The sequence below is a fragment of the Macrobrachium nipponense genome, chromosome 4, assembly GCF_015104395.2.
Source record: "Macrobrachium nipponense isolate FS-2020 chromosome 4, ASM1510439v2, whole genome shotgun sequence".
NCBI classification, from domain to species: Eukaryota; Metazoa; Arthropoda; class Malacostraca; order Decapoda; family Palaemonidae; genus Macrobrachium; species Macrobrachium nipponense.
Window position 1 is genome coordinate 72080215 of NC_061100.1, and position 14717 is coordinate 72094931.

General features: G+C 40.9%; 2 protein-coding genes across 2 annotated transcripts in view; both read right to left on the minus strand.

The window, feature by feature from the left end:
* Positions 1 to 14717, minus strand: part of LOC135210947 (exosome complex component RRP4-like) — a 602376-nt gene that overhangs the window by 309636 nt on the left and 278023 nt on the right.
* LOC135210648 (lysine-specific demethylase 7B-like) overlaps positions 4880 to 14717 on the minus strand; it is a 60657-nt gene continuing 50819 nt past the window's right edge. The window contains exons 13-14 of the mRNA XM_064243434.1: positions 5731 to 5885; positions 4880 to 5037 (exon numbers count right to left, since the gene is read on the minus strand). Of these exons, the coding sequence (XP_064099504.1) occupies positions 4880 to 5037; positions 5731 to 5885 (313 nt within the window). The remainder of the gene's footprint in view (positions 5038 to 5730; positions 5886 to 14717) is intronic.

Below are 14717 nucleotides of genomic sequence, written 5' to 3' on the forward strand. Positions count from 1 at the left end.
CTCAATAAACGATAATAATATTATCCCTTAAATGATAATAATATTATCCTTAAATGCCTATTGGATGTATTTTACGTCGAGATAAATTGTCTTTTGGGTGCCGACCGGACGTAATTTTACCCTTGAGATAGAAAAGTTTTTTTTTAAAATTCGCAGAAAAAAATACTTATAGGCTACCAGCCGAAAACTTTTGAATCACGCGCCTTGGGGGATGCTGGGAGTTCACGGATCAAGGTTTTGTTTTGTTTACAATCATTACGCAGGCGCGCAAGCGTGAATTTCTTTGTTATCGCACTAAAAAGTATCAGTGACACATCTCGGAAACTATTTCGTCACTTTGACATAATTTTTGCACCAATTAAATTAGCCGTTATATGGAGTATTATATATGAAAATATGCGCATTTTCATGAAGAATACAAAAAAAAAAAAAAATACTCATGATTGTAGTTTTTATCAATTTTGAAATATTTTAATATAAATAATGATGTGCCAAAATTTCAACCTTCGGTCAACTTTGACTACCGAAATGGTCGGAAAATGCAATTGTAAGCTAAAACTCTTATATTTTAGTAATATTCAATCATTTACCTTCATTTTGCAACAAATTGGAAGTCTCTAGGACAATATTTTGATGTATGGTGAATTTATGGAAAAAAAAAAAAAAAAAACATTTTCCTTACGTCCGCGCGGTAACTCCTCCGAAAAAATCATACGTGCGATTGTCGTAATGTTTGCACCATTTTAAATTAGCCGTTACATAATGTTTTATATATGAAAGTGTGCACAATTTCATGTAGAATACAACAAAAAATAATTGAAGGTAGTAGCTTTTCTCATTTACGAAATATTTGCATATAAATCACGATAAATAAAAAAAAAAAACCTGTTCGGTCAACTTTGACTCTACCGAAATAGTCGAAAAACCCAATTGTAAGCTAAAACTCTTACAGTCTAGTAATATTCAGTCATTTATCTTCATTTTTAAACAAATTCGAAGTCTCTAGCACAATATTTAGATTTATGGTGAATTTAAAAAAAACTTTCCTTCCCTCCGCACGCGGATTCTCCGCCGCAAATCTCCGAAATGCGTACGTCGCATTCTCCTAATATTTGCTCCATTTCATATTAGGCGTTTCATAGAGTTTTATATATGAAAATGTGTGCAATTTCATGTAAAATACAACAAAAAATAATTGAAGGTTGTAGCTTTTCTTATTTTTGAAATATTTGCATATAAAAAAATCTATAAAAAAATTAGACATTTGGTCAATTTTAACTCGTCCAAAATGGTCAAAAACTGAAATTGAAAGCTAAAACTCTTACAGTATAGTAATATTCAATCATTTATCTTCATTTTGAAACAAATTGGAAGTCTCTAGAACAATATTTAGATTTATGGTGAATTTTTGAAAAAAAACATTTTTTTACATCCTCGCATTAAGAATATATGCATCATTTTGTGCTAATATTTTCTCTGTGTTGCTTTGATTGTTTTACAATGTATTATATGCCAAAATGATAGCAATTTAGTGTACAATACAATGAAAAAAAATTAACTCATTAGCTTTAACCGTTCTGCTCACAGCGCGATTTGAATACAATTATATATGAAATTTTGTTTTCGCGCTATCATATATCGCATTATTTATACTATATGATAATTATATTATTTTTCATTTCTGATGGTTGCATACTAAACTTCAGGCAATGACAAAAAAAGGAGCCAAAAATGAACTCTTAATCTTGAAAACTAAGTGCGCTCTGATTTTTTGTAAAAAATATTTTTTCCGCTTCGGCGCTCACTCCGAGACCCCCTAGGCATACGCGAGACGATTTTTATTATACCCCTTAGGCGTTTAAGGGTTAATAATATAACTAATTTAAAAATTCATATGTGATAGTATTTTAAAGAAATACAATAATCTATCCATTTCACTTTTAAATAAGGATAACTCTCTCTCTCTCTCTCTCTCTCTCTCTCTCTCTCTCTCTCTCTCTCTTGCCACACGAGATACGCATGTCATAGTGGTAACTCTCACCCTCTGTTTGGCATGGAAGTTTATGTATACAGTATATCTTTAAAGGCATTACTACATTTTATGGTGAAATAATAAAAGTATACAGTACTAGTTTTCAAATAATATTAAGTTTAATGAGATTAAACAATAACACACTCTCTCTCTATCTCTCTTACTTACGTGTGATTATTTGTTTTGTAATATGAATAAATGATTTACCTTATAAGATTAATAAAAAATAGCAATTCCCAGTCTTTTTATCCACTTGGAGGAAGGAGGGAGGGGGAGTTATTGACTGATATTTTTAATGGTAAAATGTTTAACCCTCTTACGCCGGAGCCCTAAAAATCAAAACGTCTCCCGTATGCCGGGCCTGGTTTGGAGTGAGCGCGGAAGTGGAAAAAATAATTTTTTCAAAAAAATTACAGCGCGCGTACTTTTGAAGATTAAGAGTTCATTTTTGGCTCCTTTTTTTTGTCATTGCCTGAAGTTTAGAATGCAACCATCGAAAATGAAAAAATAATATCATTATCATATGTAAATAATGCGATATATGGTAGCGAAAAAAAATAAATTCATACATAATTGTATTTCAAATCACGCTGTGCAGAAAACGGTCAAAGCTAAACCAGTTTACTTTTTTTTTTGCGTTGTATTGTACACTAAATTGCAATCATTTTGATTATAATACATTGTAAAACAATAAAAGCAACACCGGAAAAATATTATCACAAAATGATGTACGAATTCGTAACGAGCGGACGTTAAAAAATGTTATTTTCAAAAATTCACCGTAATTCTAAATAATGTTCTAGAGACTTCAATTTGTTTCAAAATTAAGACGAATGATTGAAATATTACGATACTGTAAGAGTTTTGAGATTAGAATTGCAGATTTCGACCATTTCGGACGAGTTAATTTGACCGAATGTCGAAATTTTTAATATATATATTTTTTTATATGGACATATTTCGAAGATGGAAAAAAGCTACAACCTTCAATTATTTTATATTGTATTTTTCATGAATTTGCGCACATTTTGATATATGAAACTCTATAAAAAGGCTAATATGAAAAGGAGCAAATATTAGGATAATGCCATGTACGTATTTCGGAGACTTGCGGCCGCGAATCGGCGCGCGGAGTGAAGGTAAATATATTTTTCAAAAATTCACATAAAATCACAATATTGTTTTAGAGACTTCAAATTTGTTTCAAAATGAAGAAAAATGACAGAAATATTACTAGGCCGTAAGAGTTTAGCTTACAATTGCGTTTTTCAACTATTTCGGTAGAGTCAAATTTGACCGAACGTGGTTTTTTTTTTCTATTTCATCATGATTTATATGCAAATATTTCGAAAAAAGGAGAAAAGCTACAACCTTCAATCATTTTTAGTTGTATTCTACATGAAATTACGCACATTTTCATATATAAAACTTTATGTAACAGCTAATTTTAAATGGTGCAAACATTTCGACAATCGCACAAAAAAAAAAAAAATTTTGATTTTTTCGGAAGTTACCGCGCGAACGTAATGTTTTTTTTTTTCATAAATTCACCATAAATCGAAATATTGTGCTAGAGACTTCCAAGTCGTTGCAAAATTAAGGTAAATGATTGAATATTACTAGAATATAAGAGTTTTAGCTTACAATTGCGTTTTTCGACCATTTCGGTAGAGTCAAAGTTGACCGAAAGTTGAAATTTTTGCACTTAACGTTATTTATATGAAAAATATTTCAAAACTGATAAAAGCTACAACCATGGGTTGTTTTTTGTTGTATTTTGCATGAAATTGCGCACATTTCCATATATAAAACTTTATGTAACGGCAAATTTAAAAGGTGTGCAAACATTAGGACAATCGCACGAAAAAATTTATCGGAAGAGTTATCGCACTAACGTAAGGAAAAAGTTTTTTCATAAATTCACCATAAATCGAAATATTGTGCTAGAGACGTCCAATTTGTTGCAAAATGAAGGCAAATGATTGAATATTACTATAATGTAAGAGTTTTAGCTTACAATTGCGTTTCTCGACCATTTCTGTAGAGTCAAAGTTGACCGAAGGTTGAAATTTTTGCACTTATCGTTATTTATATGAAAATATATTTCAAAACTGATAAAAGCTACAATCATGAGTATTTTTTAGTTGTATTGTGCATGAAATTGCGCACATTTTCATATATAATACTTCATGTAAAGGATAATTTAAAATGGTGCAATAATTATGTCAAAGTGACGAAATAATTTCCGAGATGTGTCACTGATACTTTTTAGTGCGATAAGAAAGAAATTCGCGCTTGCGCGCCTGCGTAGCGATTGTAAACAAAAACAACGCCTTGATCCGTGAACTCCCAGCATCCCCCAAGGCGCGTGATACAAAAGTTTTCGGCTGGTAGCCTATAAGTATTTTTCCGCGAATTTTTAAAAAAACTTTTTTGAGCCGACGTATGATACGTCCAATCGGCATACGGGAGACATTTGACTCGACGTTTAATACGTCCAATCGGCGTAAGAGGGTTAAGATGACTTTGAAATGATACTAATAATATAACCTCAAAGATTAATACAGTAATAAGTTAGTAATTGTAGGTATATTGAAGTAGGATTTTATTTGGTATCTGAACTTTCAAGATAGGCAGTTATAAGCATTTTTAATGGGGGTTCTAACTATTCGCGGATTTTAACTATTCACGGGGGTGTCTGGTACACATCCCCCGCGCGAATACGGGGGGATCACTGTATGACATGACTATTCACACATACAAAATACAATCTCATATGTTCTCCTAAGCATTCTACCTACAAAATATACATACTTATATTCTCCCCATTTCCCACAAAATGAACACTTACTCTAATTCATCCATACGAGCGGGAGAATCTTGATTATAGTCTGGTGCATATGCTGAAGCTCGCAACAGCTCGTCAATTCCATTGTGCGCTGGGGCAACTTCCACTTCACCAGCAACATCAACAGTTTCTCCACAAACTACTTCAGCTCCCGTCACTGCAAATTTTCCAAATTTCGTTGGCTCTTGTCAATAAACTCATCTCAATTATTGTTTATACAACTAAAACCCCAGCTATTATAAAATAAAAGTTGAGAAGGTTGATATTACTTACATGCACAGTAACAAGTCTCCTTGTTTCTACACTCAAGAAGAAAATTAAAACCAAAATGTTCTATAGCTCCCAAATGTAACTCAAAGTATCTGAAATATTTGGAGTTAAAATAAAATCATTCTTTAAAAAACTCAGAATCAGACTGAATTAGAAATCTTTAAAGGACTTTTAGTACTCCCAATAAAAACAAGTCTATTCTACTCTCTCATGTAAATTTAGAAATAATTTACTTAATAGTAACACTATCAAACCTTTACTTAGGCCATACCTAAACATCACGTTAATCAGATATAATGCAGGGATTAAATATTCATGTCTTTGTTTGTTTGGTGGTTTTATGTTGCATGGAACCAGAGGTTATTCAGCAACGGGACCAACAGCTTTACGTGACTTCCAAACCATGTCAAGAGTGAACTTCTATCACAAGAAATACACATCTCTAACCCCTCAGTGGAATGCCTGAGAATTGGACTCGCAGCCACCAAGGTGGCAGGCCAAGAACATACCGATCACACCACTGAGGCGCTTAAATAAATATTCATGTCAAATATGTAAAACTATACAAAGTGGAACTTACAACTCAATTTGATCTTTAGAGGTTCCTGAGCATTATGCCTAGAGCCCTTGCGCCGAGGTGTTTCATCTATCATAAGACCTGGTGGATCTCTTTCATCACTATCACCTTCTTCGTGGAAGTCATACACACTCTCATTTTTAATTTCTATCTCTCGTCTGTAAAGAAACATGAAAAATATCAGCTGTTATACCAACAAATCTTTTAAATATTGTAATTCTCATCTTATAAGACTTCAAATAATAAAGTTGGACATTCACTGACCTTTTTCCTATACGCCTACAAAGTTTTCATACAATTTACATCATATTTTTTAGTTTTTTGAATACTGCTGTACACAATAATTTTAAAACTTGAAATGCTTAGTGGAAAAATATTTTCCTTACAACTTAGGCAGTCTAAAAATGTACTACAACTTTGCTGTACAGCTATAACCAACAATATAATAGTTACTTCTCATTCCCCAACAAATATGAATCTCTTGTTACATTCCAAAGATCTTTTAATTCTGGCTAACAAAGTTTTACTGGAAAGCATGCAACACCAAAATTATACAAGTTATCTTTTGTAAACCAAAAAGATATTAGCTGGAAATCTATGCAAAGTCACCCACGGGTCTACATACAATCACTCAACACCAAAGTTTTACATACGTACATCATAAAAAAATACTGAAAAATGATATTGTTAAACTACAATAAAGTTTTGTACATACTTACCTGGCAGATATATACTTAGCTATAGTCTCCGACGTTCCGACAGAATTTCAAATCTCGCGGCACACGCGACAGGTAGGTCAGGTGGTCTACCTTACCCGCCGCTGGGTGGCGGGCGTATGAACCAATCTATCTCTCCAGCCAGATTTTTTCTTTCACCTGTCTCCTGAGGGGAGGCTGGGTGGGCCATTAGACGTATATATCTGCCAGGTAAGTATGTACAAAACTTTATTGTAGTTTAACAATATCATTTTTGTACATGAACTTCCCTGCCAGATATATACTTAGCTGATTGGCACCCTTGGTGGAGGGTAAGAGACAGCTAAAGTAATAAGGAGAGATAAGAAACAACTGATGTTGTAGGATATAAATAACCTTGGTTCTTACCTGTTCAGGCAGAAGACTTCATTGATATTGTCTCTGAGTCTGCGTTGCCTGGAGAGCTACAGCTAGGACGTGACCTGATGCTGAAAGACTCTCGGATCTACCACTGGGATATATGATCCCTTTGTGTGGTAGAATCCAAGTCGGATCCTGTTAAAGGGAGTTCGTCCCTATCTTAACAGGTCCTAACCACTACTACTGCAAGGAGCCACACTCATCAGACCACCTAACCAAACTACTAAAGATTAGTATTACGACCTAAAGAGATGCCTTCATGCATCCTCTTTAAGGCAACCAACAACAACAAATACAAGGGGGAAAAATTTATACTACTAAACAGGATGAGTTCCAGCTCCCTGCCCCAGCACTGAATCCGCAGATACGTACGGGCCCAAGGCGAAGCATTTTTCGTAAGTGATTCTCACATCACGTAAGTAGTGGTTCGCGAACACTGACTGACATCTCCAGAATGTTGTCTCCATCAGATTTCGCACGGACATATTCTTGTTGAAAGCAAGAGAAGTTGCTATGGCTCTTACTTCGTGTGCTTTCACTTTAAGAAGCCTAAGATGTTCTTCTCTGCAGGATCCGTGTGCTTCTTTGATGAGGCTTCTCAAGAAGAAGACAATGCGTTCTTCGACAATGGACGAGTAGGCTCTTTTTCTCACTGGGCAAAGAGTTCTCTCGGGTTCTTCTCCTACCAAAGAAGATAACCCACGAATCTCGAAGTTCTTGGGCCATGGACTTGATGGGTTCTCATTCTTTGCAAGAAAACCAGGAAGGAAAGAGCAAATGAGAGAGTCCTCCTTAAAACCCACATTACCATCAATCGCCTGAAGCTCACTCACTCTTCTGGCGGAAGCTAGAAGCATCAAAAACCCAGTCTCCTGGTAAGGTCTCTGAATGAGGCTGAATGGGGGTTCAACCTAGAGGACCCAAGGAATTGAGGACTACATCCAATTCCAGCTAGGTTGTCTTAGGAGACTGCATTTTCGTTGTATCAAAAGACCTAATAAGGTCCTGTAGGTCCTTATCTTCCGATAAGTTGCCCCTGTGCCTGAAGACATTCGCGCAACATACTACGATAGCCTTTAATCGTCGAAACGACTAAGCCACATTCTTGTCTTAATAAGAATAAAAAGAAGTCTGCAATTTGATTCACAGAGGTACTGGAAGAGGAAACGTTATTCCTCTTGCACCATCTTCTGAAGACATCCCACTTCGACTGGTACACTCGTAAGGTGGAAGACCTCCTCGCTCTAGCGATTGCCTTAGCAGCATGCTGACGAAAAGCCTTTCGCTCTGACCAGTTTCTGGACAGTCTGAAGCCAGTCAGACTGAGAGCGGGGAGGTTTTTGTGGCACCTGTCGAAGTGGGGCTGTCTGAGTAGATCGCTCCTTAGAGGAAGCGATCTTGGAAAATCCACTAGCCATTCCAGCACCTCTGTGAACCAATCTTGTGCTGGCCAAAAGGGAGCTATCAAAGTCATCCTCGCGGAATCTGACTCTGCGAACTTTTTTAAAGTCAACCCCAGAATCTTGAAGGGGGGTGGGAAACGCGTATACATCGAGTCCTTCCAATCGAGTAGGAGAGCGTTCTATCCCTATTGCTCCTGGATCCGAGATGGGCGAGCAATACCGATCCAGTCTTTTGTTCTTTGAAGTTGCAAACAGGTCTAAGAGAGGCCTGCCCCACAACTTCCAAAGGCTCTGGCAAACATCTTGGTGCAGAGTCCACTCTGTGGGAAGGACCTGATCTTTCCTGCTGAGGAGATCTGCCCTTACATTCCTTTCTCCCTGTACGAATCTGGTGAGAAGTTTTATCCCCCTTTCTTCTGTCCACAGAAGAAGATCTCTTGCTGTTTCGTACAGAGAGAAGGAATGCGTCCCCCCCTGTTTCCTGATGTATGCCAGAGCCGTGGTGTTGTCCGAGTTTATTTGCACAACTGCTCCTGTCACATCTGACTCGAACTCCTTCAGAGCAAGCCACACGGCTATTAGTTCTTTCCTGTTGATGTGCCAGGAAGACTGGTCCCCCACCCAGGTTCCTGACACCTCCTTGGTTCCCAGAGTCGCCCCCCAACCTGTTTCCGACGCATCGGAGAACAACACCAGGCTGGGGTTCTGGGATTGAAGCGGCAGTCCCTGCGAGAACTTGTTGGGATCCGCCCACCATGCTAACTCCTTCTTGATTTGAAGAGAAATTGACAGGGAGAACTTCAAATCCTGAGAAGGACGACTCCAATTCCGATGAAGAAAGAATTGGAGCGGTCTCAGGTGCAACCTTCCTAGGGAAACAAATTGCTCCAGTGAGGAGAGCGTCCCCAGCAGACTCATCCACTCCCTCACTGTGCATACTTCTTTCCCTAAGAAGGTTGTTACTTTTTCGAGTCCCCGGGCTATCCTCTCCTGTGACGGAAAAGCCCGAAAACTCAGAGAGTTCATCTGGATCCCCAGATAAACGCACTCTTGAGCGGGAATCAGACTTGACTTCTGCAGATTGACCAGAAGTCCTAAGGAATAAGTCAAATCCAGGGTTTTCTTCAAGTCCTTCAGACAACGATCTCTGGAATTGGCCCTTATAAGCCAATCGTCGAGATAGAGCGAAATCCTCACCCCTTCTAGGTGAAGCCATTGTGCCACATTCCTCATGATGGCCGTAAAGACTTGGGGGGCCGTGGAGAGGCCAAAACACAGGGCCCTGAATTGGAAGATTCTTCCCCCCATCATGAATCTTAGAAACTTCCTCGAGGAAGGATGGATTGGTACGTGGAAGTAAGCGTCCTGTAAGTCCAAGGACACCATCCAGTCCCCTGGACGGAGTGCTGCTAACACCGAGGCAGTGGTCTCCATCGTGAACTTCTTCTTTTCGACGAAGAAGTTCAGGGCGCTTACATCCAACACCGGTCTCCATCCCCCTGAGGATTTCGGAACTAGGAACAGGCGGTTGTAAAAGCCTGCCGAAAGATGATCTGCCACTAGTTCGATCGCCTCCTTTTCCAGCATCTGATCTACCGCTAGTCGGAGGGCTTGATTCATGATGTGGTCCCTGTATCTGGCCGTCAACTCCCTCGGGGTATTCGTCAAGGGAGGCCTCGAAGAGAACGGGATGAGATAGCCCTTCCTCAAAATTGACAGGGTCAGGCATCTGTCGTCTTTCTGGGCCCAGACTTCTGCAAACTGTAAAAGCCTGGCGCCTACAGTTGTCTGAAGGACTTGAGTCTTACTTGGGAGGTTTGATTGACTTCGTAAAAGTCCTCCCTCTTCTATTTGGTTTCCGACCTCTGAACGAAGAGGATCTAGAGGTAGAAGCCCTCGAAAGGGTTCCGGGTTCCTGAGAGGTCGGCTTAGCTTTCTTCGTCTTAGTCTGGAAGGTAGGGAGCGGCTTCCTTGCAGACTGCGCTAGAAGGTCCTGCGTAGCTTTGGCAGAGAGAGCCTTCGAAATGTCTTGAACCAGGTGTTTAGGAAACAGCTGCGTAGAGAGAGGTGCAAAAAGCAAAGACGATCTCTGAGCATGTGAGACAGACTTTGTTAAAAATGAGCAAAATACTGATCTTTTCTTCAAGACCCCTGCTCCAAACAGTGAAGCTATTTCGCTGGCCCCATCCCTCACCAATTTATCCATACAGGATAAGACACAATTCAAATCCTCCGGAGAAAACGTGTCCGGTCCTTGAGTTTTCTTGGCTAGGACTCCGAGGGACCAATCGAGAAAGTTGAAAACTTCCAAGACTCTAAAAATGCCTTTTGAGAATGTGATCTATTTCATTCATTGCCCACGTAGTGGCCGAATTCAAAGCTGATCTTCTAGTGGCGTCTACTAGTGCCGAAAAATCTGCGTCAGCTGAAGACGGAAGGCCCAGTCCCAAGGGTTCTCCTGTCTCATACCAAAATCCTGTCCGTCCTGAAAGCTTCGACGGAGGGAAGGCAAACATAGTTTTCCCCCTTCTTCTTTAGTACGCATCCATGAACCGAAACTCTTGAGCGCTTTCTTCATAGAAAGAGTCGGTTTATTCTCACACACGAAGATCCTTTCGTTGCTTTCGCTGTGGAGAACAACGAGTGTGGAGAAGGAGGAGCAGTAGGGCTCAAAGACTCCCCGAACTCCTGAAGGAGAAGCTCTGTGAGCTTCTTGTACGAAGAAACTGTTGCCAATGTATTAGTTTCTTCCTCAGAGGCTTCCTGGTCTTCTTGAAGAGGAGAAGGGCAGGGATGAGGATCCTTATGAGAATCCTTAGATGATTTCCTAGCTGGGGTACAGTGCGATGAAGGAGACAAAACGTCTTGAATGAGGAGAAGATTCCAAAGTAGAGAGGCGTACAGGAGAACGACGAGTTGTAAAAGAAGGACGCTTATCCGAAAAATTCTTGTCTAAACTCGCATTCCTTCCTAAATGCAGACAAACTCTTAACAGCAAAAGAGGAAGGACTCCTTTCCCTAGAAAAGGACCACGTCTATCCCTAGGGGAAAACTACGAGAGGGAGAGCGCCTACTAAAATCCTGGCGCCGATCGTAGAGAAAGAGCGGCTACTAGGCGCCGAGCGCCTATCTGTCACAGGGCGCTTAGTGGAATCCTGGCGCCTACCAAGCGGCGAAACGTTGCTAAAAATAGGGCGCCTTTCAGGAGCAGGGCGCTTGAGAGGCTCTTGATGCCTACGAAGCGGAGAGCGGCTGCTATGCTCCGAGCGCTTAACGAACAGGGCGTTCGGCGAGATCTTGGTCCTTACCAAGGGGCGAAACGTCTGTAAGGCTCCGAGCGCCTAACAGAAGCAGGGCGCTTGAGGCGTTCTTGACTTCTAGCAAGAGGAGACCGATCAGGAGTAGGGAGTCTCGAGAACGAAGAGCGCCTACTAGGAGAACGAAGCAAACGAGGATCAAGGCGTCTTTCTCCAGGAGAACAGCTACTAAAAGAAGGACGCTTACCAGGAGCAGGGCTCCTACTAGACTCTTGATGTCTTACAGGGGAGGAGCGAACTCCATGCAATGAGCGCCTACCAGTCACGTTATCCGACGCCCGACGACAGTAGTCGGAAGGAGAAGTGCGCCTACTTTCAGAAGGGCATTCCCTAGGTTCTCTGAGAAGACGAGGAGAAGAAAGATGAGACGGAGACGACGAAATAAGTCTTCTATGACCTGAGCGACTCTCTCTTCTTGCACGAACTCTAGACGAAGGAGAAACAGAAGGGGCTGAGCGTCTACCCGAGGCAGGAATCCGATCTGGGAAATATCTTCATAGTCCAAGGAGCGCCTATCCGTCGAATGGCGTCTCGACACCTCCGAGCGGGAGTGGTGTTCCTCTCGTGAAATGTTACGATGTGTAGAAGTATCCTCAAAAGAAGGAGATCGCCGATTACAAGGAGAGCGCTCTTCCGACGAAACGCGCCTCGATCTCTTGATAGGGAGAGACAAATCCTTCCTTCTACGCGATCTCGATGCCAAGGAGTCCGCCAAGGCTGTGATCTGAGCTTGTAGGCCCGCTAACACTCAGAAGGAGAGTCCCCAGGATCTTCTTCCGAAGCAAGCTCAGCGCGAGGAGCGGAGAAGGAGGGCGATCACCGGATCACCTAGGCTTCTTTGCTTGCAAGGAAGCTACATCAGAAAAGTCTTCTGGGCTGGACGCTAACGTACTGAAGGGAGCCTCCGCAGCCCTCTTCAACGGGCGTGACGCCTCCTTAGAGCTCCAACCACGCTTCGGCGAAGGAGAAGAGGATGACGAAAAACACTGACGAAGAATATTCTTCTTCTTACGATCCAAGGCAGCCTGGGAGCGAACTTCAGGATCTGCCGAGGGGACGCCTGACCGGTGGGGCTCTCCCTAGCCCTCCTGCGGCTTTCGACTTTTCCTCCTCCACTGGAACTGGGAGTCTGGAAGAGGTCTAGGCCTGGAGGCACTAAGGAGCCGGTCAGACGCACCCTCCACATCACTGGGTACACTGCACTTATCATCACTGACACTCTTACCTTGATCAGTACGAAGATTCTTGTCTTCCTTAGTCACAAGGAAGCTTTTGAGGCCGCCGCCTCCGAAGACGAATCTACGGCTTCGGTGCGGGGAGCAGGAGCTGAGACCTGGGAGGAAGGTTCTAAAACTACATTAATGTTAGTTTCATTCTCACTCATTCTCGACCTGCTCGAACTCCTTGAAGAAGCTTTACGTACCCTATCCCTTTCAAGTTTCCTAATATAAGAAGAAAGAGCCTTATATTCATCTTCGTTCAAAACCTCACACTCTTGACACGGGTTACTAAAACGAACATTCATTCCCCCTACATTTAACACAGAAAGTGTGAGGGTCAACCGCAGCTTTCGGTAACCTCACCTTACATCCATCGGTCAAACATACTCTAAACAAAACCGGAGTTTTGGAAACAGAATCAAAATCAGACATTCTACAGGAAAATCCAGCGCAAAGTCAATAACGGTCCACAATCAGCGTATGCCAAGCCAAAATAGAGCGAATACGTCACCAAAATGTCCAAATCAATCTCCAGGCAAGCGAGAAATGAAGAATATATCGGAATGAAACGACAACAGCGATTATCGCTTCAGCGACAGAAAAAAATCTGGCTGGAGAGATAGATTGGTTCATACGCCCGCCACCCAGCAGCGGGTAAGGTAGACCACCTGACCTACCTGTCGCGTGTGCCGCGAGATTTGAAATTCTGTCGGAACGTCGGAGACTATAGCTAAGTATATATCTGGCAGGGAAGTTCATGTACAAAACAATATATATATATATATTTTTTTCGGATTTATCATGATGAACTTTTGCAACAGCCTGAGCTTCAGTAGGCATCCCTGCCACTGAGTGGCTGTACAGGACATCATTTCTAAGCGTACACTCTTCTGTCTGCACTGAGTTACCACAAAGAAAAAATCTGATTCTTTGTGATTTTTTTACACATTCCAAGATGATCAACAGGGACATGATGCCTCCCCTGAAGAGACTGACAGGGTCCTTATCTAGATTTGCGATAAGAATAGCATCCAAGTGAAGATCTTGTCTTCCTTTGATGTCATGAAGGAGTACAAGAATGGCCCAGGCTGAAATGACCCTTTGTTATAAGTACTGGCTGGCACAAGTAACATGAAGTTAGTTTTTTAACATTTATGGAGGCTACATGTGTGGACAAGTTTGCCAAAGTACTCCTTGAGGTCTTGAAGCAATAAGGTAGGTCCTTATTGTGGATGGAAAGACTTTCTTTGGAAGACAGTGTCATACTGTGGATGAGAAAGACTTTCTTTGGAAGACAATGTCATATTGTGGATGAGAAAGACTTTCTTCGGAAGACAATGTCATATTGCGGATGAGAAAGACTTTCTTCGGAAGACAATGTCATATTGTGGATGAGAAAGACTTTCTTTGGAAGACAATGTCATATTGTGGATGAGAAAGACTTTCTTTGGAAGACAGTCATATTGTGGATGAGAAAGACTTTCTTTGGAAGACAATGTCATATTGCGGATGAGAAAGACTTTCTTCGGAAGACAATGTCATATTGCGGATGAGAAAGACTTTCTTAGGAAGACAATGTCATATTGCGGATGAGAAAGACTTTCTTCGGAAGACAATGTCATATTGCGGATGAGAAAGACTTTCTTCGGAAGACAATGTCATATTGTGGATGAGAAAGACTTTCTTTGGAAGACAATGTCATATTGCGGATGAGAAAGACTTTCTTAGGAAGACAATGTCATATGAGACACTTGTTGCTAAGGAAGACAACACTGCCTTAAGGTTCAGAGCAAGCAACCATGTGTTGTTTCCAATGCAAAGGGTGCAGCTTCTATTTCCACACAGAAGAATGCAGCAATCAACCACAGCTGTAAGGTGGCCATGTTTCACTGGCCTTTTAGCAACATTCCCAACAGAATTAAATTTCATAATTCC